Here is a 26,943-nt window from a genome sequence, read left to right on the forward strand (position 1 = left end):
TCATATCATTGGAGTCATACAATATGTGGTCTTTTGCAAATGTGTTTTCAAGGTCCATCCATGTAGTATCATATATGGTTATGAATACTTCATTCCTGTTTACTGTCAACTACATTTCATCGTTAGGATAGACTGCATTTTGTTTATCCAATGATTATAGGCAATTTACTTTTATAAAGCACTAAATATTGTTTTATTTATTTAAGAAGGGTGTATTTTACCAACTTTGCTTAGGCCATCTTAAATTTAAACACTAGTTACCTGTGTCACTCCATTTCAGTCTTTACTTAAAGGAACTTACTCACTGATACTCAAATTCAAGCCCCTTCTCCTAACCACACAGCCTGGTTTTCTCACACTGTGGTGTTGACCCCTTTTCCAGTATTCATCCTCATATGTAGGTGTGCTGCATTATATCATTTATTTATACGATTTTAAATAGAAACATTATTTCTTTAGTAGTTAAAAAGCTAACCATCACATTTGAAACAGGGAACTGAATAGTTAGATAAAAACAAAACAAACCCATAGATTTTTTAGTTCATACTCATGCCCAAATTACATATAAACTGAGGGAAAAAATTACAGCCCGGAATGTTTCCTCAAACAATTTGAAATGTTTTATTTTTTCATTGCTGTTTGAGAGAGAAATGTTATTCCTAAGTACCCAATATACATGACCTAAAAGCCAGAATATCTTTGAACATGGTTAGCTTCCAGGGAGCATTATGAAGCCACCATACAATAGCTCATCGGGAGTGAATAAGTACAGACCCTTCAGGTCACCAAATCCCTTGGGAAACAATCATTCTCTTTTCCCATAGTAACCATGCTTTCAATATTTCTTCAAAATATATGACTAGATGAATAAAGAGACTGGCTTAGAGAAAATTAAACTCATTAAGCTTGGTATTTCTCTAAAGGGATAACTGGTATATAGTTTAGAAATACCTATGATATGGAATACACACCCAATGTGGGATTTATAATCATGTGAACAGTACTTAAAGTTACCAAATACACCCTTAACAATGAGAAATGTAACAACACGGAAGAAATTTTTTAAGAAAACTCAGAAGTCAGTGGCCTGCTTAAAGCTGAGTAACCCTTGGGTAAACAAAGCATACCCACATGCTCTGAATGTAACCAATTTTTTTAACATTATGTGGACTAAAAACACTGTTGTCCTAACAAGTCCAGTCCCTGTGGGAAAGTTGGGCCTTCCAGGGTAGATGGGACAATGTTGTATCTGCTGCTCACAGGACACAAGCCCGTTCCTGAAGGCAGCCAGCTTTTCAAAGAGCCTCATGTGCTCAAAAACTGAAGATGGGTATTGAGTCTCACCAGACACAGGAGATTCTTGTTCTTACAGTCTTAGAAAAATGGAAAACAGCACTCAAAGGGAGTCATGGCATACAATTTATAGGTCCATCCAGAAAGAAAAGTTAGTAAGCGCTAGATATTTAACAGAATGTATCTATGTGGTCCGCTATTATTTGAAAGGTATCTCAATTATGTGCCAAGGAGCAAGATCTACCTGGTAGGATACAATATCCACAGGTTACCCTCACAATGTCACTTTGCCTTATTCTTTTAACCAGTTGTATTAAGTTTCTAACTGCCCGCTCAATGTGTATGAAGCAGGTTCATTTTGCTGGCTCATATTGGGAATTCTGAAATGATGTTCACTACAGATACTGTAAAAATATAAACATTTGCCAGTGGGTGCCACATCTGAGCACTCCTAAGATGGTGAGAACATACTAGACATCCTAACATTAGGCCAGCTGTTATGGGTACCATAATCTAAGTCACCTGTTCCTCATGTAAGGGGGAGTAGTAAAATTGTGATGCCTGGCAGTCTCAACCTCTTAATACTGATGTGAGGAGTATGATTATGTCTTCATTCCTAAACTAGCCCAGTCAGATGACACCAGTTCCTTATTTCATTTTGACTTATACAGTGGCCAGACACAGAGACTTACCACACCTTAAAGGGCATTGCTTCTGGTACAGATTTTAACAAAGCCTTGAGAGTTTTTTTATAAAGTTAAACACACACCTACTTGATCAAGCAATTCCATGCCAAGGTGTTTACCAAAGACAAATGAAGACATATTCCCCAAAATCATGTACAAAAATAGTGGTAGCAGCTTTATACATGACTTCCAAAAGGTGAAGTAACTCAGATGTCAATATGAAGAACTTGGATAAATAAATTGTGTAATATTGACAAAATAGAATACTATTCCAAAATAACAAAGAGCAAAGTACTGATACGTGAAACACTAGGACCAATCTCAATTAAGTATGTTAAATAAAAGAAGCCAGTCACAGAAGGCGATATACCATATGATACCATGTATATGAACACCTGGAGCATGTAAAACTAATCTATGGTGAAAAATAAAATCAGAAGAGTGGCTTCCTCTGGAGGACATTAGGAGTGACAGGGGAGGGACATGCTATAACAGAAATGTTCTATATTTAGATTAGGGTGTGGGTTATTCTGGTTTGTCAAACCATTTGTGCCCTGGTCATATTAGTTAGGGTTCTCCAGAGAAACAGAACTAACAGGATATATACAAATATAGATACGTGTGTGTGCATATATGTAAACTATATGTATGGTTACATTATTTCACATCCCTGTGCCTCAGTTTCTTCAGCTGTAAAATGTAAATAAAAATAGCATCTACCTGAGAGGATTTTTTTGAAGAGTAAATAAGTTAACAGTGCATGGTACACAGTGAGTGCCCAATAAATGTTTTAAACCCATATAAAAACCACTATGAATCAACAATGAAACATGGAAACCAAAAGCTAATTGGGCTCACACAGTAAGTATTGGCACCTGCTATTAATTTTTTTAAATGTTAACTATTTTTGTGGCTATTAGTCAGTTCTCTACCTTGCCCTGAGACTGCCCTTAAAGAGATAAATCCCTGCAAACTGGCCACAGGGGCCTCATCACTGCTCTGCGCTACAGAACTAATTCAGAGGCCTTTAGTATTTACAGGGAGCTTGTAAGAGTCTCTGAAAGCCAATCCTTTATACTTTAGGAAAACTTAAGGATATGAGTTAGCCCACCCTGGAAGGCCAGTGGAAGACCAACATAAGCTGTTTCCTACCCAGAGCTCCCCAAGGCTCCCAACCACAGTGAAAACGGGTACTCCCAGAGGATCCACTCAGCCTGCCCCAGAGTTTGTCTGTAGCCACCAAAACGGGCTCTCAGCGGTCCTCAACACTCTGAAGCAGAGAACAGATTTGAAACCTTTGGATTTTACCCAGACAGCCCAGAAGGTGGCAGAGTAATGGCTTACAAAAAAAACGCATTTTAGAAAAATGCAAAATCATTTCTACAAGTAAACTCCAATCCAGGAAAATGAAACTAAAAGCAGACCACAGGCTTCTTCCTCCTACCTGCCAGTTTTGACACACCCATTTCTGAGACGCACACACCCAGCTGTTTCTGAGGCAGTTAGAGCAGCAATGAGATAAAAGCAGAGCATAAATGAACATTCTTAAAAATGGGAAAGAAAAAAGTGTCTATCTGACATCATAGGAGGAAGAAAACACAGACGGTAGACTTTTCTGCACTGAAATACATGGTTTCCCCCTCATACAAGTAGAAGAAATTTGCAAGACGACCTGGGTAAGTACAATATTGAATATTAATATTATTATTACTAAATGCAACAGCATTTTATTGAATAGGAAGGAATCTACAATTAGAAAATTGAAATATACCCCCAAACCAGAAATAATACTTAAGTCAAACATCCTAGACTTCATTGCTGTGACAGGAGTTGGCTTTACATTTGTTGAAAAATAACATTCCACAAAAGATGCAATTGTAAACGAAAAGCACTTTTACTGATGAAATCCTCCAAGGTATTAGCATCTTCAGAAAGAACATATAGTGAAAATTTATTTTAAGTATATTTTACTGATTATGTTATTACAGCTGTCCCATTTTTCCCCCTTTGCCCTCCTCTCTCCAGTACCCCCATTTCCTCCAGCATTCCCTATCCTTGGTTCATGTTCATGGGCCATGAACGTAAGTTCTTTGGCTTCTCCATTTCCTATACTATTCTTACATCCCGTACAATTGTCTATTTTGTACCTACCAGTTACGCTTTTTAATACCTGCATCTTTTCCCCCATTCTTTCCCTTCCCCCTCCCAGCTGATAACCTTCCAAATGATCTCCATATCTATGATTCTGTTCCTATTCTGGATATTTGCTTAATTTGTTTTATTTTTTTAATTCAGTTGTTGATAGTGCTCAATTTGTTGCCTTTTTAATGTTCATAGCTTTGATCATTTTCTTCTTCAATAAGTCCCTTTAACATTTCATGTAATAATGGCTTGAGGATGATGAACTCCTTTAGCTTTACCTTGTCTGGGAAGCTCTTTATCTGCCCTTCCATTCTAAATGATAGCTTTGCTGGATAGAGTAATCCAGTATCAGGTTGTAGGTCCTAGCTTTTCGTCACTTTGAATATTTCTTGCCAGCCCCTTCTAGTCTGTAAAATTTCTTTTGAGAAATCAGCTGACATTCTTATGGGAACTCCTTTGTAGGTAGCTCTCTGCTTTTCTCTTGCTGGTTTTTTTTTTAAGATTTTATTTATCTATTTTTAGAGAGGGGAAGGGAGGGAGAAAGAGAGAGAGAGAAACATCAATGTGTGGTTGCCTCTCACGTAGCCCCCACTGGGGACCTGGCCCGCAACCCAGGCATGTGCCCTGACTGGGTCTCTTGCTGCTTTTAAGAGTCTCTTTCTCTTTAACCTTTGGCATTTTAATTATAATGTATCTTGGTATGTGCATCTTTGTGTCCATCTTGTTTGGACTCTCTGTGCTTCCTGAACTTGTATTTCTATTTCCTGTGCCAAATTAGGTAAGTTCTCCTTCATTATTTTTTCAAGTAAGTTTTCGGTGTCTTCCTCTTCCTTTTCTCCTTCTGGCACCCCTATGACTCAGATGTTGGCATGTTTGAAGACGTCCCAGACATCTCCTCCTTTTTTTGAATTATACTCTCCTCAATTTTTTTTTGAATTCCTGTTTCTTTCTGTTCTAGTTGAATGTTTATTTCTTCTTTGTGTTTCACAGTGCTGAAATCTTCATTTCTTCCTTTATGTTGTTGTACTCAGTGAGTTCTTTGAGTATCCCAATCATCAGTGTTTTGAACTCTGCATCTGATAGATTGCTTATCTCCTTTTTTTTTTTTTTAGTTCTTTCACTGGGTTTTTGTTCTGTTCTTTCATTTGGGTCATATTTCTTTGTCTCCTCAATCTGACAGACTCCCTGTATTTGTTTCTGTGTATTAGGTAGAGCTGCTTTGACTCCCTGTAAAAAGCATCTGTAAATTGTGTGGGTTGGAGCCTTAGGTAATCACCAGGATGGGGCAACCCACTTCACCACTTTGTAGCTCTGTGTAGGGGGAAGGCTCAGAGCAGGTACTGTGCCTGCTTGGTGTCTGGGGGTTTGCCCAGCACTTGCACTATTTCTAGATACTCCACCCACTACCTGTATGTGGCTGGTGCCCCTCCAGCTGTTGCCCTGATGTTGAATCCAAGAGTGGGTGCGTTTATGTACATTTTAAGTGAGCCCTTAAGTGAAGTTTCCTCCATCAGTTTCTTCTGCCACCTCAACTCCCATTGGTTTTTACAGCCAGAAGTTATGAGGATTTATCTTCCTGGCACTATAACCCTGGGCTGTCCAATCGGGCCTGGGGCTGGGATTGCTCACTCCCAAGGTATCTATCTATCCCAGTGTCTACCTACCACACACAAATGTGGCATCTCCCGTGCCCATTCTGCTGCTGCCTCTCTGTGCCACACCTCGTCTCCTCACTTTTCTGCCCCGTCTCCATGTCTCTACCCTTCCTGTGCATCTGGATGATTGTGACTTCTTTAAATCCTTGGTTGTTGGACTTCCACATAATTCAATTTTCTGACAGTGGTGGATGTTATTTGTTTTGAGATTTAGTTGTAATTCTTTTTGTGGTTATCTGAAGAGGCAAAGCTTGTCTACCTATGCCTCTATCTTGACCAGAAGTCCAAAATTTTTTTAAAAAAGAAATTTTCAGGTAAAACAACTAGGGGATATTTACACAATGCAAAAAAGAAGAAAATGTTACCCTCTGGGACAGTATGGATGGATGTGTTGCATTTTGTGCCACACACCACCTGCCTATAATCAGCCACTGAGATACAAATACTTTATTAAGGGTCCCATGGTGAAACTCTCTTTCAGGAGACTTGGAAGTTGCTGTGCTGCATAACCATACAACACACGAGAGTAGATGGTTTCATTCTGCAGCCTGATTTCTTGGTTCTTTGGGTAGTACACTAAGGATCTATTCACTGTGGGGAGTCTTTTCCTTTTGTGAAGGGAGTGATCCCAGCCAAACAGCAGGCCCTGAGCATCACGCCAGCTCCCAACTAGGCTGGCACTTTCCACTTCTGGCTAACTGCTTTCCAGGCCATAGTGGGAAGCGCTGTGTGGCCCCACAGCCACTTGGGGCAGGGGAAGCGAGGGGGAGCAAGATGGCAGGTCACATACTGGGCCACAGGGCCTTTCACCTTAGTGTGCCCAGCCCAGAAAGTGGCCCAGACCTGAGGTATCAGTAGAAAAAGATGAGGTAGGCAGGACAGAAGGAGGGAGGGAGGACTGAGGCTGGGAAAGGGACAGGCAACAGGGAAGGAAAGCAGGAATGAGCAGCTTTCCCACCATCAGCTACACAATGAAAATTTAAAGATGTACTTTACTCCCTGGTTGGGGGTGAGTAAGAGGTAGGGATCAATGTTTCTCTCACACATTAATCTTTTTCTCTCTCCTTCCTTCTCTCTCCCTTCTCTTCTCTCTAAAAATAGATAAACTCTTTTAAAAAATAAAGATGTACCTTACATTAATCAAAGATACCTTCCACTATCTCTCCAAGAAGTAGGCAGCTGCCAGAAAATAAAGCTCCCTAATAGATTCTCAGAGAGACAAAGGGAGACAAACTGCTACAAAGTCTACAAAGACTTCTGTCTTTGAAATGATGGCAGCTATATGTTCCTGTTAAATATTGTAGATTTTTGCCCTGACTGGTGTAGCTCAGATGGTTGGGCAGCAAGTGGAAGGTCTCTGGCTTGGTTCGCGGTGAAGGCACCTGTCTGGATTGTGGGTTCAGTCCCTGGTCAGGGCATGTAGGACAGGCAACGGATGTCTCCCTTCCTCCCTTCCTTCCCCTCTCCCCAACAATAACTAATTAAATCTTCAATCCATTTCCTGATTAGAAAAAAAAAGTGCACTCGCTGCCACTACTAAAACAAAATGCTACAAATAGAATGATGTAATTTGTTCCCAAGACTATGGAAATACTAGAGCAATGTGAAAACAATAATAAAGCGAGATATTTCATGACAAACTTTGGGGGTAAAGTCAGCACTGTAATCCACAAATGATCTCAGGGTAAATGCTACAGCTACAAGTGCCCCAGGAAGATGGCAAGTATTCTCGGGTAAACGGGAAGTGGGTTATAAAATGCTAGTATTTTATGTCTAATTTCCTCCAAAGCAAGAAACAAGGGGATGTGGCATTACAGTTCTAAATAAAGGCCTGAAATTGAACTCTCCTTAGAAAAACCGACAAACGTTACAGTTAATAAATGTATGTGGGTTTGATCAGGTAACAAATGGTTTCCTTTTTCATATTAGTTGCCGAGAAGCTCAGTACCAAAATTTCAGGCCACTCCTAGTATATAGAACTGAAAAGTTATTTTAGGCATTAACTTTACTCCACGGCTTTATTTTTTTCTGCCTCCTACATTTTCTAATTAGCCTTGTCCCTGATTTTTTTTTACCCAAGGGTTTTGACATATATGTGATCCTATATAATCTTCTGAATTAACTAAACACCATTTTAGAACAAGGGAGGCTATAAAGGAATCATTAGTGTATGAAATACCTCTGAACAGCAGCATAAATGTGGGAAACGTAGATGTTAGCAATTTTCCTCTGGTGCAGCAATTTTCAACCTTTTTCAGTTTATGGCATACATAAACTAATTACTAAAATTTTGAGGCACACCAAAAAAATATATTTTTGTCAATATGACAAATACAGGTATAATTTTGATTCATTCACACAAGATGGCTATCATTGTATTGGCAGTTGTCATTTTTTTTATTTGAAAATCTAAAGGAAATGAGGTCAGTGCCCCTAAGTAAAGAGACATGGATTGCATGTTTTAAAAATTCTTGCAGGACACCAGTTAAAAATCACTGGTCTAGTGTATATTCTCCCAGAGTAGCATCTTTAACAATTTTTTAAAGTAAGTTACTGAAAGGCACAGCTATCAAGACTCTGATAAAGTCTTTAGAGGAAGCAATATGAAACTGCAAGCTGTTCAATCATGACTTAAAGATCATAGATACAGACAACAGAGGGGTGGGGGGAGGGTGAAGAGGATAAAGGAGATTAGATATATGGTGACAAAAGGAGACTAGACTTTAGGCGGTAAGCATACAATGCAATATACTGATGATGTATTTCAGAATTGTACACTTGAAACCTATATGCTATTAATTGATATCATCCCAATAAATTTAATTTAAAAAAATAGAAAAGATCCTTATCTGGTAGAGAAAACAGCTAAAAGTCATTTCTTTTTTATTTACTCACATTCCCAAATGTTCAGGCTCTGCTCCCCATCGACCTGGCTTTATGTTTTCACATAAATATGGTATATAGCTGATGCATGAATCAAATAACCCATCTAATTCGACATTCAGTCTCATAATCTGATTTTTGGATATCACTTAGGAGATAAGGGCTGAGTTTATAAAGCCCTGACTAGAAGTCAGGGAGACCCCTGGAGAAGTATACTGGTAGATGGGACAAGAGATGGGGCCTGAAAACTCCAGGCCCCATAAGGATTCAGGAGGCTAAACACCACTGGCAACAGAATGATCAGGGCACCCCCTGCCTTAGGTGTTCCAACGGTGTGGGTGCAACAGAAGTGAGCTGAACTTTTACAGGGTGGAGTAGATGAGACTTAGCAGATGGACATATTAAGATGACTCACATAACAGAGAGTCCCGGAGGAGGGTAGGTCTGAGCTTTAGACAATGATAAGCAGTATGAATCAACAGTATGAATCAACAGTGGCATGTAAAACCGAAAGCTGATCCATGATCTGAGGCTGCAATAATAAATCTCTAGCATAACTTTCAGACCTCAGATGCCCAAAATTGAATCAATCATTATCCTTGATTGGTAATATACCATTACCCTTTTCTAGGCCAATTATCTCTTTTATTTCACTCACCTGTTTAATTCACTGTATCATGCATTTTGGAGGCATCATTGGATTTTTACATGAAGTATAATTTGTATGAAATGAAAAAATCTTAAGGGTATATATAGTTCTATGAAATTTTTATGTATTCATCAGTCTAACCACTAACCAGATCAAGATATAAAATTATCAATCTTAAAAGTTAAACAACAAAAGTTACCAAGCAGTAAATGAGTTTATTTGGGAATAGCAGAAGAATTGCAATTTGGGACTTGCAAACTATGGCAGACCACAGCAGGTACAAAGAGACAAAAGGTCAGTTTGGGAGGGGGTTCTTAGAAGATATTGGGGAGGGTTGTTTTAACAGAAGCACACTGGCTGGGGCAGGGGGGCAGTGTACAAGGTTATGGCAATTTCTTATTGGCAGCAAGTTGAAAGCACTTGCTATTGCTGAGACAAACAGGGAAGAGGGAGAGCTCCCCCTTCATGGCTTCCCAACTCCATGCTGAATAAAGTTTCCTTTATTCATGTTCACAAAACAGTTTTTTTGTGTCACTCCTCAGAAAATATCTCCCTGCTAAAAAGTAACCGCTGAATTCTACTACAATAGATTAATTTTGCCTGTTCTTAAACTTCATGTAAACGGTATCCTACATTATTAAAACTGAAAAACGGTTTCCCAAACTGGCTAAAATAATTTATATTCATACCAGCAATGTACGAATCTTCTTTTGACTCTACCTCACGACCACCATTTGGTATTGTCAGATTTTATTTTTAGCCATTCTGCAAAGTATGTAGTATTATCTCATTGTAGTTTTACTTTGCATTTCCATGATGGTTAAAGATTTTGAAGCCATTTTAGATTCAAATTCATCACATTCATTCAAGTGATTGTCAAAAGCCCTACTGGTTTCTCTTCCTCACATCAGGCCAAGTCTAGCCCTCCACCCCAGCCCAGAATGAGCATATACCCCAAAGCTTACCTAGGAAGGGATCTTCCCTCTCTGGAAGTTTAGTTCAACCAGTCCCAGTCATCAAGTCCATCTACAACTCTGTGATAACTCCAAAGATACATTTTATAATTTATCTGATTTTTCCTCTAGCTGATACAGTGGGAGTGTTTATGGAATCTAGTACATCACACTGGGAAGTGGTACTCCTTTCATTTCTTCTTGAGTCAGTTTTGGTAAGTGTATTTTTCAAGAAACTTCTTCAGTTCACTTGTCTTCTAATTTACAGTATCTGATATTATTTGTGCCATTTCTTTTATTTCTTGGTCACCCTTTCCACAGGTATGTCAATTTTATTACTCTTTATCAAGAACAACTTTGGGGCTTTTGACTGTAACTCTGTTGTAACTTTGTTTTCCATTTTACAGATTTCTGCTCCTATCTTTTCCCCTCCTCCCTTCTACTTACTTCTGCCTTACTCTGTTGTTCTTTGAACTTATTAAATGGAAATTTAGTTTATGCTTTTTAATAATTCTTCTAGTTTTATAAAAGCATTTAGGCTATAAATATCTTTTCCAAGTATTGTTAACACTGTATCTCACAAGTTTTCAAATGCAGCATTTTTAAATAAAAATTGTATATACTTAAGGTATAAAACATAATGATTTTATATACATATGTATACATATATGACTGTTCTGATCAGGCTAATCAACATATCATCTCTTTACATAGTTACCATTTATTTTTGGAGTGACTCTATATCTGAAATCTACTCTCTTAGCATATTTCCAGTGTCCAAAACAGTACTATTAAGTATAGTCATCATGCTTGTACATTAGATCTCTAGACATTCATCCTACATAACTGCAAACTTCAAACCAACATCTGTCCATCCCTTCCCTCTCCAGCTCCTGATATCCCATTCTATGAATTTGATTTTTTTTATATTTTACCTATAAATGAGATGATACAGTAACTGCCTTTCTTTTTCTTTTCTTTTTCTTTTTATGGTTTATTTCACTTTGCACCATATCCTCTAGTTTTATCAATGTTGTCTCCAATGGCAGGATTTCCTTCTTTCTCATGGCCAAATAATATTCCATTGTGTATATATACATCACATCTTCTTTATCTATTCATCTTTCAACAGACACTTAGGTTGTTTCCATGTCTGGGCTATTATGAAAATGCTACAATGCTACTACAATATCTGTGAGTGCAGATATCTGTTTGAGATATTGATTTCATTTCCTTCTAATATATATCCAAAAGTAGAATTGCTGAATCATAATAGTAATTCTGTTTTTAATTTTAGGGAGAATCTCCATACTCTTTTCCACAACTGCTGTGCCAATTTACATTCCCACCAACAGTTTACAAGGGTTCCTTTTTCTCCATATCCTCATCAACACTTATCATCATTATCATCCAGCCTGGTCCTGGGCCAGGGCATGTGTCTAGGTTCATAAAAGCCATCCTGGAGGCTGGGACAGATGGGGAGTCTGGGTGCATGGGGCCTACCCTAGCACTGGGGCAAATAGCCTGGGTCTGTAGGTGGTGGGTGGCCTAGCACTGAGGTGCGGCGGAACTGGATCCATGGGAGCTCACCTGCAGGCTGAGTCTGCATGGACTTTGCTATCAGGGTAATATTTGCTTTGTAAAATGAATTTGTGAGCACACCCCTCTTTATTGCTTTTTTTTTTGAAGAGATTGTGTAGAATCAATGTTAATTCTTTAAATGTCTGGTAGTATTCCCCAATGATTTTATATAGGCCTGCAGATTTAGGGGGAGACTTTTTAAATTAACAATTCAGTTTTCTTTGAAGTTCTGGAACTATTCCAATAATCTATTTCATATTGAGTGGGTTGTAGAAGTTTATGTTTTTTAAGGAATTGGTCCATTTCATCTGGGTTGTCAAATTTGTGTGTGTGAACTTGTTCATAGTTGCCCATTATTGTCCTTCTGATGTCTAAAAGGTTTAAAGTGATATCCACTGTTTCATTTCTGATATTGGTAAATGTGTCTCCTATTATTATTTTTTTATTCTTTTTCAGTCTTGCTACAGGTTTGTCAATTTTCTGATCTTTTCAAGTAAGCAGACCTCTATTATATTTCTGTTTTTGGTTTAATTTATTTCTAGTCTTTATTATTTCTTTCCTTCTGCTTGCTTGTTTTATTTTTTTCTTCTTTTTCAAAGTTTTCTAAGTTTCTGAGTTGAGCTTAGATTATTGTTTTGATACTTTTCTTCTTTCTAATATATGCATTTATTGCTATAATTTGTTTAACACTGCTTTAACTGTGTCCCACAAAACTGCAATATATTTTTTTTACTTTATTTGAGACTTTCCTTTGGCCCATGAATTACTTAGAAATGTGTGGTTTTAGTCTGTAGTGATTTTCCTCTTACCTTTCTGTTATCAATTTCTCATAAGATTTCATTGTATTTGGCAAATATACTCTGTATTATTTCAATTCTTTTAAATTTGTTGAACTTTGCCCTGGCTGGTGTGGCTCAGTGGACTGAGTGCTGGCCTGTGAACCAAAGGGTCGCAGGTTCAATTCCTAGTCTAGGTCACATGCCTGGGTTTCATTTGGGCCAGGTTCCCAGTAGGGGGCATGTGAGAGACAACCACACAATGATGTTTCTCCCTCCTTTCCCCTCTCTAAAAATAAAATAAAATCTTTTTAAAAATAAATAAATTTGTTTAATTTCATTTTATCATTTAGGGTATGGTCTATCTTGGACACTTAAAAAGAATGATATTCTGCTGTTCTTGGACAGAGTGTTCTGTGATTTAAAATGTTGGCCAATGGTATTGAATTTTTCTACACACTAATATTCTGTCTAGTTGTTCTATCAACTGTTAAAAGAAAGATGTTGAAACACCCAACTATAATTGTGGATTTTCCTAAAACAGAAAAGTTCTATCAGTGTTTGCTTCAAATGTTTTGCAACTTTCTTGTTTGGTATAACAAGTTTTATAAGAAAGTTTTACTTTCTTGTAAAAGTGGTATAAACACTTTTAGGATTGCTCTGACATCTTGTTGGATTGATCTTTAATCATTATATAATATTCTTCTGTCTGGGGTAATTTTCTTTCCCTGAAATCTACTTTATCTGGCATTAATATAACTACTCTTGTGTTTATTAATTAATATTGTATTATATATTTTACCTATACCTTTATTTTCAACCTACCTATAGTGTTATATTTCAAGTAAGAGTCTTGCAGACAGCATATCTTGGGTCATGTTTTTAATCCAGCATACCAATTCTTTCTTTTAATTTCTGTATTTAGGCTCCTTATATTTAGTGCAGTTATTTATAAATATGTTAATACTTATGTCTACCATTTTATTTTTGTTTGTTCTGTTTTTCAGTTCTCTATTATATTTTCCTGACTTCCTTTGCATTATTTGATTTTTTTTTACAATTCCACTTCCATCTACAGTGTTTTGAGTATATCACTTTGGATAGCTTTTTCTAGTGGTTACCTAGATGTTGCATTATATATATAGAACTTACGACAGTCTATTATTATTATTACTTTACTGGTATTAATTTACTGGTATTATTTTACAGTATTATTATTACTGGTTTGAGTGAAATAGAGAAATCTCAGTTCCTGTACATTCTTTTACCCTATCTACTTATAATCTTTACTACTTCCAGTACATACATTTAGAACCATATCAGACAGTGCTTCAACAATCAAATAATTTAGAAAACCAAATAAGACAAACTCTATCATATTAACCAATACTTTTGCTTACCAGGTTCTTTTGTTCCTTCTTAATGCTCTGAGTTCCTTCTCTTACCACTTCCTTTCTGTTTAGAGAACTTCCTTTAAACATTCTTTTAGGGTAGGTCATGTAGGTTGCACCACTTTACACTCCCACCAACAGCACACAAGACTTCCTTCCAATTTCTCCACATCTTTGCCAATACTTGTTATTTTTAGGGTTATTTTTTTAGTAGTCTTCACAATGGTTGTGAAATGATATATCATTGTGGTTTGGATTTGCTTTTCTCAAATGATTATTGATGTTGAGCACTTTTTCATATGCTTGTTGGTCATATGTGTATCATGTTTGGAGAAATATGTATACAAGTCCATTGCTCATTTTTTATTTGGGTTATTTGCTTTGCTGTTGGTGTTGAGTTGTAGGAGTTTTTACTATATTCTGGATATTATCATATCAGTTACATGATTTACAAATACTTTCTCATACCCCATAGCTTGCCTTTCCATTCTGTTGTGTCCTTTGATACAGGTGTCTTAAGTTTGGTGTAGTCCCAGAAAAGGGGCTTCCAATATTTTTTAATTTAATCTTTATTATATTTTTCCATTACCATTGAGTCCCCTTATACTAACCCCCACCACAATCCCCACACTGTTGACCATGTCCATGAGTCCTTTTTCCCTTTTGCTCAATCCCTCCACCCCCTAACCTCCCCACTAGCTGTCATCTGTTCTCCATCTATGAGTCTGTCTCTATTTTGCTTGTTAGTTCAGTTTGTTCATTAGATTCCACATATGAGTGAAATCATATGGTATTTGTATTTCTCTGACTGGCTTATTTCACTTAGCATAATGTTCTCCAGGTCCATCCATATAGTTGCAAATGGTGAAAGTTTCTTCTTTTTGTGACCAAGTAGTATTCCATTGTGTAAATGTCCCATAGTTGTTTTGTCCACTCATCTATTGATGGACACTTGGGCTGCTTCCATATCTTGGCAATTGTAAATAACGCTGCAATGAACATAGGGGTGCTTATGTTGTTTTGAATTAGTGTTTTGGGTTCCTTCAGATATATGCCCAGAACCAGGATCACTGGACCAAAAGGCAGATCCATTTTCAATTTTTTGAGGTACCTCCACACTGCTTTCCACAGTGGCTGCCCGAGTCTGCATTCCCTACAACAGTGTGAAAGGGTTCAAGGGGCTTACTTTAAAGATTAGTACACCTAAGGCAATTTCCCCCTCCATTCTATCTCCTTTCCTAGATAATTTAAAATTTGAACTTCTTAATCTCTACAGGCCAAATTACTGAAGGAAACTTCATCTAATTCACTTTTTTAAAGAAAGCATTAAATCTTCTAGGTTTCTAATTGTCATAGTGTTGTAAGAGAATAAAACTTCCATTAATTTTGCATATTTTTGCCTATTTTGTATTACTGTAGCTGTAAGATATGTTTTTTATGCACTTTCTAGGCACACAGGAGTTACTAACAAAAAATAATAGTTTTAAACTTGGAACACTGCTCTGACATCTTTATATCAGGAAGGGAAGGTAAATCCTAATCATGAATTTTTATTTACCACTGGGAGGCAATATTCTTGTGAATTATTTCATAAAAGTGTGTCTATATAATCTATTTGCCATAATTTTTCCCAAGCTTATCTCCTCTGTTAATTCATTTCTCCCATGGTAGAATCATTAGAATGGCTTGTATTTTGGGGCCACTTTGAGATTGTACTTAAAGCTATTATTATTTGGATTTCATTTCTTTCTAACCATTGCTATATTTCTGTAACCTATAGTGCCATGAATTTTACAGATAGCACTCTGCCAATTTGCAGACCAAATAGTAATGCCATTCATTACTATTTACACAGGAATGAGCTATGATCAATTATTATGTAAAAAATTAATATAATAGTAGCTTCCAAGTTATTTACCCAGCAAGCTATCCTAGAAGTCATGGAACAGAATAGCTCCCATACCAAATGAAGTTGCTTAAGAAACATGCCTTATTAAATAAGTTTAAGTACACAACAAAGAGCATGGAGACGATATGGATGACACACTTTGGATAAGATACAAGCAGGGTGGAACCTTATTATCTGAGTAATGCAAGATCATCTGTCCTCTCTCCCTCTCTGCTGTATCAGCATTCTCCACTGATTGTGTAATTCTAGGAACCCAAGTTGAGGTCTGTTCAAGGGGGATCAACATACAGTACATACAATGGGCCAACCGCATGCACTTGCTCTGACCAGAGAGATGCAGAGGGGCGCATATGCCTGACCACAGCTATACCTCATCAATTAGCCTAATAAGCTACTCTGGATTTTATTTATGCTTCTTTAGTAGAGGACCCAAAGGATCAAGTGGGTGTTACCAATTAAGACCCAATAAGAACCCAACAATATCAAGTGCTTCAATTGTGTCTTAAGAACACATAATATCTATTTGCCTTTCTATTCCTTCCTATGTTTAACACTCATATGCTCTGTATATTCTATACCTATCATAATGAGCTTCATAACTACTTGATTCTATACTTAGTTTCACATGTCCTCATTATTTTATATAGCCTTCTCTATTTAGTTTCACATATCCTCCTTTGTTCTTATTTTCTGTAACAGAATTGAGTATTTTATCACAATACAGCTGACACACATTATAGCAAACAATCATTAATGAGAATGAAAATCTCTATATATACTGACTAGAAGTGTCCTCAAGATACAGTTAGTGAATAAAACAAGGTGATGAGAAATGTATATACAATGCTCTTACTCCTGTAGGGGAAAATGTGCTTGCATTTAGTAACATTTTTCTGGCAGGACACAGATGAAACTGGTGATGGTAATTTCCTCTCAGGAGAATAACTGGATGGCACACATATTCTTTTGAACTTTTAAAACTGCATGAGACATATACATTACCTATTGAGAAATTAGTTATTTAAAAATTTACTCATAAAAATACTAAATTATTTTTCCTTTTCTACATACAGATATCAGAATGGCAGCACAGCTAAACCTGCCAGAAAATACAGATGACTGGACAAAAGAGGATGTAAATCAGTGGTTAGAAAGTCATAAAATTGACCAAAAACACAGGGAAAAATTGATGGCACAAGATGTGAATGGAGGAGTCTTGAAGTGGTTAACTAAAAGTGACCTCATTGACATGGGCCTAACACATGGACCAGCTATCCAAATAGAACATCTATTTAGAGAACTGCAGAAAATACACTCTGAAGATCCTACTCAGGCATGTAAGAGGAAAAAAGGCAGTAAAAATGTTCCTAAAACACAAGCTTTGATGAAAGAGGAAAATGAAGCTTCAAAGCAAAAACAAAATGATAAAGAGAAATCAGATATGCCTAATGCCTCTACAGTTACTACAGTTTCTGAGTCACTAAAAAATGAGTCCATGTTAGATGAAATAGATGGCACAAAGGAAAAGCAGCCATCCGTAGAACTGACATGTGTACCATACCCTTTTGATGAATTCAGTAATCCATATCGTTACAAAGTGGATTTTTGTTTACAGCCTGAAACAGGACCACTCAATCTCATTGATGCAATACATGAATTCAAAACCTTCACAAATACAAAAACAGCCACAGAAGAGGACATTAAAATGAAATTTAGCAATGAAGTCTTCCGATTTGCTTCAGCTTGTATGAATTCACGAACCAATGGCACCATTCATTTTGGAGTCAAAGACAAACCCCATGGAAAAATTGTTGGCGTGAATGTCACCAATGTCACCAAAGAAGCCCTCATTGAGCACTTTGATCTGATGATCCACCAGTATTTTGAAGACCATCAGGTCCAAATAGCAAAGAAGTGCATTCGAGAGCCAAGATTTGTAGAAGTTTTACTGCCAAATAGTACTCCATCTGACAAATTTGTTATTGAAGTGGATGTCATTCCGAAATACTCTGAATGTGGACATGATTATTTCCAGATTAAAATGCAAAATTGCAACAACAAAAAATGGGAACAAAGAACAAAATTCTCGGTCTTTGTGCGAGATGGGGCCAGCACTAAAGATATCATGAAAAATAATGCAGAATTCAAAGACTTTACATTAGGTTTAAAAACACTGGCAAAGTCAAGACAAGAAGCAGAAGAAAAATGTAGAGTAAAAACAAATAAAAAAGAGAGTGAGGGACCAAAGCTTACTCAATTGTTGACGGGAAATCAGGACTTGTTAGATAATTCATACTATGAATGGTACATTCTTGTAACAAATAAATGCCACCCTAATCAAATAAAACACTTAGATTTCCTAAAGGAAATTCCATGGTTTGCTGTGTTGGAGTTTGATCCTGAGTCTGTAAGCAAGGGTGTAGTGAATGCTTACAAAGAAAGCCGAGTGGTAAACCTTCACTTGCCAAGTCTGTATATAGAGGGGAAAACCACAACAGATGAGAAGATTTCTAGCCTGAATCTTTACCAACAACCCAGCTGGATTTTCTGCAATGGCAGGTTAGACCTTGAGAGTGAAAAATATAAACCCTTAGATCCAAGTTCCTGGCAAAGAGAAAAAGCATCTGAAGTCAGGAAATTGATATCATTTCTTACACATGAAGACATAATGCCAAGAGGGAAGTTTCTGGTGGTATTTCTATTACTCTCCTCCGTGGATGACCCAAGAGACCCCCTCATTGAGACATTCTGTGCTTTCTACCAAGATCTCAAAGGAATGGAGAATATATTGTGCATTTGTGTACACTCACACATATGTCAGAGATGGAAAGATCTACTTGAAGCAAGATTAATAAAAAAACAAGATGAATTATCAAGCCAATGTATTTCTTCTTTAAGTCTTGAAGAGATAAATGGTACTATTCTTAAACTAAAATCTGTGACTACATCCTTAGAGAGGTTTTTGCCATCTATTGGTTCATCTTCTGTCCTTCTGAAAAGGGAAGAAGATACCATGACTGCTCTGGAAATTCTCTGTGAAAATGAATGTGAAGGTACACCCTTAGAAAAGGACAAAAATAAATTTCTTGAATTCAAGGCTTCAAAAGAGGAAGACTTCTATCGAGGTGGTCAAGTATCCTGGTGGAACTTCTACTTTTCTTCTGAAAGTTATTCTTCACCTTTTGTCAAAAGGGATAAATATGAAAAACTTGAAGCAATGATTCAAAGCTGTGCAGATTCTTCTAAGCAAACATGTGTTAAAATTATTCATCTGTATCATCACCCAGGCTGTGGCGGGACTACTTTGGCTATGCATATTCTTTGGGAACTAAGGAAGAAATTCAGATGTGCTGTGCTGAAAAACAAGACAGTAGATTTTTCTGAAATTGGAAAACAAGTGACTAATTTAATCACCTATGGGGCAGCAAACAATCAAGAATACCTACCTGTACTGCTTCTTGTTGATGATTTTGAAGAACAAGGTGATATCTATCTTCTGCTGGCCTCTATTCAAACAGCTATAGCTAGTAAGTACATTCGATATGAGAAACCTTTAGTGATCATCCTAAATTGCATAAGATCACAGAATCCTCAAAAATGTGTAAAGAACTCAGACAGTATCGCCCTAATACAACAACTATCTTCCAAAGAACAGAAAGCTTTTGAGCTTAAATTGAAAGAAATTGAAGAGCAACACAAAAACTTTAAAGATTTTTATTCCTTCATGATCATGAAAACCAATTTTAATAAGGAGTACATAGAAAATGTGGTCAGGAATATCCTAAAAGGACAAAATATTTCCACCAAGGAAGCAAAGCTCTTTTCTTTTCTGGCTCTTCTTAATTCATATGTGCCTGATACCACCATTTCACTTTCACAATGTGAAAAGTTCTTAGGAATAGCAACCAAGAAGGCTTTCTGGGGAACAGAAAAATTTGAAGACAAGATGGGCACCTACTCTACAATTCTGATAAAAACAGAGGTGGTAGAATGTGGAAAGTACTCTGGAGTGCGCATTATTCACCCTTTAATTGCCACTCGCTCACTGGAAGAATTGAAGATAAGCTATCATTTGGATAAAAGCCAAATTATTTTGGATATGCTAACAGAAAATTTGTTCTATGATACTGGTATAGGAAGAAGCAAATTTCTCCAAGATATGCAAACACTGCTGCTCACAAGACAGCGCAATGAACGTGAAGGTGAAATGGGAACTTGGTTTTCCCCATTCATTGAAGCATTACATAAAGATGAAGGGAACCCAGCAGTTGAAAAAGTATTGCTGGAAGGTATTCGTCGGTTCAACCCAAATGCATTCATTTGTCAAGCCTTGGCAAGACATTTCTACATTAAAGAGAGGAACTTTACCAGTGCCCTTCATTGGGCAAGTCAAGCAAAAAAGATAGAACCTAGTAATTCTTATATTTCTGATACACTGGGTCAAGTCTACAAGAGTAAAATAAGATGGTGGATGGAAAATAAGGAAAGAAAGAACACTTCAGTTGCTGATCTAATTGATCTTTTGGATTTAGCAGTAAGTGCCTCAAATGCATTCAAAGAATCTCAACAGCAAAGTGAAGACAGAGAGAATGAGGCGACAGAAAGGTTTTATCAGAAGTCAAAGAGGCGGTATGATACTTACAATATTGCTGGTTATTATGGGGAGATAGAAGTTGGGCTCTACACAATCGAGATTCTCCAGCTCATTCCTTTTTTTGACAATAATAATGAACTATCTAAAAAAGAGATGATCAATTTTATATCAGGAAGTAGTGATATTCCTGGGGATCCAAACAATGAATTTAAATTAGCCCTCAAGAACTTTATTCCTTATCTAACTAATTTGAGATTTTCTTTGAAAAAGTGCTTTGACTTTTTTGATGATTATTTTGTCCTTCTAAAACCCAGGAACAACATTAAGCAAAATGAACAGTCCAAAACTCGGAAAAAGGTAGCTGGATATTTTAAAAAGTATGCAGATATATTTGGTCCCTCAGAGGACTTACAAGACAAAAATCTCAGATCAAAGCTTAGTTTGCCACTTCAAGTAGAACTGTGTTGGAAAAGCCTAGAAGTTTCAAAAGCAGACAAGTTTTCTGGGCTCTTGGAATACCTAATCAAAAATCAAGAAGAGGCTATTAAACCCATGGAAGATATAGTGAAACAATACACTTTTCTCATTGAACAATACGCTGTCAGAATCCAGCCAAAGGAAAAGCAAAATTTCATCTTGGCCAATATCATTCTCTACTGTATTAAACCTACCTCCAAATTTGTAAAGCCAATTAAAAAACTGAAAGATCAGCTTCGAGAAGTCTTGCAACAAACAGGACTGCATCATCGATTTTCAGAACCTTATTTCCTAGCTTCCCTCTTATTCTGGCCAGAAAACCAACAACTAGATCAAGATTCTAAACAAATGGACAAGTATACTCAGTCACTGGAAAATTCTTTCAGGGGACAATATAGACATATGTATCGTACAAAGCAACCAATTGCATATTTCTTTCTTGGGAAAGGTAGCAATATGAACAGACTTGTCCACAAAGGGAAAATTGATCAGTGCTTTGGAAAGACACCTGATAATTCCTTGTGGCAGAGTGGAGAGGTATGGAAGGAGAAAAAAGTCCAAGAACTTTTGCTTCGTTTAAAGGGACGAGTTGAACATAATTGTTTATACATAGAATATGGAACCAATGAAAAAATCACAATACCCATCACACCTACTTTCTGGGGTCAGCTAAGAAGTGGTAGAAGCATAGAAAAAGTGTCTTTTTACCTGGGATTTTCCATTGGAGGCCCACTTGCTTATGACATTGAAATTATTTAAGAGTTTGATTTTCTCTCTCCAGGAATGTAGTCTCAATATCATTTTTTTGAGACCCAAGACCTTTACTTTAAATTACTGTTAAGTATGTTATGAGTCCTACACAGACTGTAGAAAAAAAGAAGTGTGGAATGTATCAAATATCTTACTTGGTATGGATAACAGCATCAAGAACAAAATAAAAAGGAGCTCTGTATGGAATTAGGACAAACGAATGTATTACATCAGCCACAGAGCCTCATAAAACTTCCCCCAATTACCCAACCAAGGCATGAACTGAGAAAGAGTGTCTCCTTTCTTCTCAATTGTAAAAACTTTTCAGAATAGGAAAACATAGTTATAATTCTAAGACATGACAATACCTCAGAGACCATTTCATTAAAAAATGAAAACTTCTCAAGCTAAGGAGCAATATTTATTCTTACCAAGCACACTAGGGCTCAAGGATCTTTCAAAGCAGATGGAGCAACCAATTCACTGAAAGTCAAACCCATAGAGCCAGCAGATCTTACCAAAGTAGGCTGGAGAATTAGACTGCCTTTTCATGCAGTAGGAGGTGGTTGAGCAAAACTGAAAAAAAAAAGTGAGTTTATAGACCTCTGCACAAGCAAAAATACACCCAAACTCCAAAATTAATGAAAAAAAAAGGACTCTTGTGAAAAAAGACTAATTTGTCCCCCATCCAGAAGGTCCTAACATACTGGCAATACATACATATAAGCTATGCATTGAATAAGCACAACCAGTAAAAAGTAATCAAAATGCAATTTTTCTCTAATAAAATTATGAACATGAACAATCATCAACAATTGCCAAAACAAGTAAAAAGCTGATAAACAATTTTATGGCAGATAATTCAGACTTTCCTAAATCCTGATCAATATTAACAGAAAAAGCCAGACGTTATAGAACTACCGGAGTGCACACATCACCCATGACACACTCTTGCCAAGTAACGGGACCTGAGCTTTACCAAACCTCTGGATCTTTCTTACAATGAAAGAAAATAGATGTTGGATATGCCTCAAAGTAATTCCATGTGTAAGGAATAGAGATGGTGAGAGGACAGTAGGTAAGCAGTACAGCTGCAACAAGATTGGACTGGAGTTAATCACCACATGATGCATATATGGAAGTTCATTATACTCTTTTCTTGTCTTTGGACTGTGCTTTTAAAATTTTGTTATAAAAACAAAAAAATTCAGTTTGCTTTTGTCTTCACAATTCCTTTCAAATTCTTCCCTGGGGGGGGTGGAGGAGGGGTGGCAGCAGGTAGGTGGTCTCTTGCTTTTGAGTAAAATTTCAGCTGCCTAATTTATCAGGTCATTCTTGGTTTAAACAAAATCATCTGGTCAAACATTCTTAATTTCAAAAAATGAGAACGTTGCCCTGCCCAGGTGGCTCAGTTGGTTGGAACATCATCCTATACACCAAGAAGTTGCAGGTTTGCTCCCTGGTCAGGGCACATACCTAGGCTGCAGGTCTGATCCAGGTCAAAGCATGTATGGAAAGAAACCAATCAATGTTTCTCTCTCACATCAATGCCTCTCTCTCCCTCCCTCCCCGACTCTCTAAAAATCAGTGAATATATCTTCAGGTGAGGATTAAACAAAAATAAAACAAAAAAATGAGAATGTCCAGTCATATTTTTCTCTGGGGACATATCCCACAGCCCAGGTTTCAGTTTACTCTACATAGAATTGTCTCTAATGGAATTCTCTTGCTTTACCAGGTGATTCTGTTGAACTCAAATTAAACCAGCTTAACAGGTGCTCTCTCTCCCCTGACCTACCTTGGGTGCATAGGAAACACTCATGGATGCTTTTTTTCTACCATTGGTCAGGAGACAGCTCATTTACAGTCTTGGGAATAATACGCCCCATAAAGTCAGAAAGACACAGGGCAACACTCCACACAGACCTCTCTTGAAGTGCTCCACCCCTGTTCCCCACCCCTTCTCTCTAGGCTGAAGATGAGATTCTCATGGTGTTCGGGCAAACTTCTTTCAACAGAACCTCTTCATAAACACCTCTCTTCTTGAATGCCAGCAATGGGCAAACTACAGCCTATAGGCCAAATCCAGCCTGTCTTTTAAATAAGGTTTTATTGGAACACAGTCACAGTCATTTGTCCAAGTATTGGCTATGGCTCCTTTTGCACTGTAACAACAGAGTTGAGTAGTTGTAATAGAGACTATATAGCCCTTGAACCTAAAATATTTACTATTTGGATATTCACGGAAAAAATTCACTAACCCCTGCTCTATACTATCAACTCTTGTCTTTTTTGTAGGTCAGCTGTTGAATAGGTTCTTAGACATTTATTTTGAAAATATGTATTTTTCTCTTTCGGCCAAGATGGAGGCATACGTAGACACACTGTGCCTTCTCCCACAACCAAGATAGGGACAACAACAGTTTAGAAACAGAATAACAACCAGAACTGACAGAAAATTGAACTGTATGGAAGTCGGACAACCAAGAAGTTAAAATAGACACGTTCATCCAGACCAGTAGGAGGGGCAGAGTCGGGCAGCTGGGTGCAGAGGAGTCACAGCACAAAGAGCAGTGGGATCAGGCACATAAGGCATCCTGGGTGCAAGACCGCAGCAGGTGGACCCTGGGTGTGCAGGCGGTCACTGGCAGACCCTGGGTGCAGGGTGGCAACCAACAGACCAGCGAGGTAGTGATTGTGAAGTAAGGCACTGCATGCAACCCAGGATCCCAGCGCCAGAAAATAGAGCCCTGGGGAACTAATTGAAAACACCTGTGGGGGTTGTGGCATAAGGAGAGACTCCCAGCCTCACAGGAGAGTTCGTTGGAGAGACCCATGAGGTTCTAGAATGTACACAAGCCCACCCACACAGGAATTAGCACTAGAAAGCCCCAGTCTGCTTGGGGAAGCAGCGGAAGGGATTGAAGTCCAACAGAGAGTGGAGCAAGTGCGATTGTTCCCTCTTGGACTCCGCGCCCACATACAGCGCAGTTACAACCCAGTGACTGGGCTGACCCACCCTGGTGAACACCTAAGTATGAACACCCTCATACTTAGCAGGTACAACAAGACAAAAAAAAAAAAAGGCCCAAATGGAAGAACAGATCAAAGCTCCACAGCAAATACAACTTAGCGACCAAGAGATAGCCAACCTACCAGATGCACAGGTTCAAGGCACTGGTGATCCGGATGCTCACAGAATTGGTTGAATTTGGTCACAAATTAGATGAAAAAATGAAGGCTACGCTAAGTGAAATGAAGGAAAATGCACAGGGAACCAATAGTGATGGGAAGAAAACTGGGATTCAAATCAATGGAGCAGACCAGAAGGAAGAAAGAAACAACCAAACAGAAAAGAATGAAGGAACAAGAATTCAAAAAACTGAGGAGAGGCTTGGGAACCTCCAGGACATCTTTAAACATTCCAATATCTGAATTATAGGGGTACCAGAAAAAGAAGAGGAAGAGCAACAAGTGGTAAAATTATTTGAACATATAATAAAGAAGAACTTCCTCAATCTGGCAAAAGAAATAGACTTCCAGGAAGTCCAGGAAGCTCAGAGAGTCCCAAAGAAGTTGAACCCAAGGAGGAACACAACAAGGCACATCATAATTACATTAGCCAAGGTAAAAATGAAGGAGAGAATCCTAGAAGCAACAAGAGATAAGGAGACAGTAACCTACAAAGGAGTTCCCATCAACCTGTCAGCTGATTTCTCAAAAGAGATCTTACAGGCAAGAAGGGGCTGGAAAGAAGTATTCCAAGTCATGAAAGGCAAGGACCTACATCCAAGATTTCTCTATCCAGCAAAGCTTTCATTTAGAATGGAAGGGCAGATAAAGTGCTTCTCAGATAAGGTCAAGTTAAAGGAGTTCATCATCACCAAGCCCTTATCATATGAAATGTTAAAGGGACTTACCTAAGAAAAAGAAGATAAAGAAAACATGTATAGTAAAATGACAGCAAACTCACAATTATTAACAACCACACCCAAAACAAAAACAAAAGCAATGCAAACAAATAGAACAGGAACAGAACCACAGAAAGGGAGATCACATGGAGGGTTAGCAACAGGGGAATGCGAGGGGGAAGGAGGGGGAAAAGGTACAGAGAATAAGTAGCATAGATGGTTGGTAGAAAACAGATAGCAGGAGGGTAAGAATAGTATAGGAAATGTAGAAGCCAAGAACTTATAGGTACACCCCACGGACATTAACTAAAGGGGGGGAATATGTGTGGGAGAGGGTATGCAGGGCGGAGGGGAGTGAAGGGGGGAATAGGACAACTATAACAGCATAATCAATAAAATATGTTTTAAAAGAGAAAAGAAGAAATAAAACTCTTTCCATTCAAAATGACAATTTTCTAAGTACAAAATCCAATAGAATCTACAAAAAATCCACCTAGAACTAACAAGTGAGGTCACAGGATACAAAATAAACACACAAAATTCAATTTTCTTTCACATATGAGCAATGAACATATGACACTAAAATATCATTCATAACAAAATAAAATATGAAATATTTCAAAAAGTGAAATATTTAAATGTAAGTCTAACAAAACATGGGTATAGCTTTGCTGACAATTACAAAATGCTAATGAAAAAATCAAAGTTCTAAATAAATCGAGAGACATGTCATGTTCATGAATTAGAAGACTCAGCACATTAAAGTATCTATTCTTCCCCACTTGATATACAGTGTTAGTGCTGTTTTCTATTAAGAATCCAGCAAGATTCCTCATAGATATAAACAAGATTATTGTAAAATTTATATGGAAAGACAAAGGAAGTAGAAGAGCTAAAACAACTTTTAAAAAGAAGAATAAAGTGGAGAAATCAACATCTGATTTCAATGTTCTCCATTTGTATAATTTTGTCATTTCAAGATTGTTGTTGCCAGGAGTTAAGTCCCACTGGAAAAGTAGGGAGAAGGTTGGGTGTAGTTATAAAAGTGCAATAAAAGTGATCCTTGTGGGGATGGAATTATCTGTATTTTGACTGTATCAATGTTAAAATACTGCTTGTGGTTTCATACTTAGCTTTCCAACATATTATCATCAGGGGAAATTAGCCAAAATATACACTGGATCTGTCTGTATAATTTCTAGCAATTGCTTGTCAATCTACAGTCTTCCTCTCAAAAGTTTTTTAATTAAAAAAAGTTAAAGGAATACTATGAATATTTACACCAAAAACTTT

General features: G+C 37.4%; 1 protein-coding gene across 3 annotated transcripts; it reads left to right on the forward strand.

The window, feature by feature from the left end:
• Positions 1-3,426: 3,426 nt before the first annotated feature.
• SAMD9 (sterile alpha motif domain containing 9) lies at positions 3,427-22,949 on the forward strand. 3 transcript variants are annotated; one of them, XM_045828369.1, is made up of 3 exons: positions 3,427-3,655; positions 10,394-10,476; positions 16,992-22,949. In XM_045828369.1, the coding sequence occupies exon 3, from the start codon at positions 17,000-17,002 to the stop codon at positions 21,746-21,748; it is 4,749 nt and encodes a 1,582-aa protein (XP_045684325.1). In that variant the 5' UTR covers positions 3,427-3,655; positions 10,394-10,476; positions 16,992-16,999; the 3' UTR covers positions 21,749-22,949. The 3 variants fall into 3 exon arrangements, with proteins under 3 accessions (XP_045684325.1, XP_045684326.1, XP_045684328.1); XM_045828370.1 differs by lacking the exon at positions 10,394-10,476; XM_045828372.1 differs by lacking the exons at positions 3,427-3,655; positions 10,394-10,476 and adding an exon at positions 15,478-15,538.
• The last annotated feature ends 3,994 nt before the right edge of the window (positions 22,950-26,943 follow it).

This window comes from Phyllostomus hastatus, unplaced genomic scaffold (assembly GCF_019186645.2).
Source record: "Phyllostomus hastatus isolate PE091 unplaced genomic scaffold, TTU_PhHast_1.1 phas_scaffold_78, whole genome shotgun sequence".
Taxonomy (NCBI): Eukaryota; Metazoa; Chordata; class Mammalia; order Chiroptera; family Phyllostomidae; genus Phyllostomus; species Phyllostomus hastatus.

What these genes read in the sequence shown, in the direction of transcription:
- SAMD9 (XM_045828369.1), top strand. Translation starts at nt 17,000, where the DNA reads ATGGCAGCACAGCTAAACCTGCCAGAAAATACAGATGACTGGACAAAA.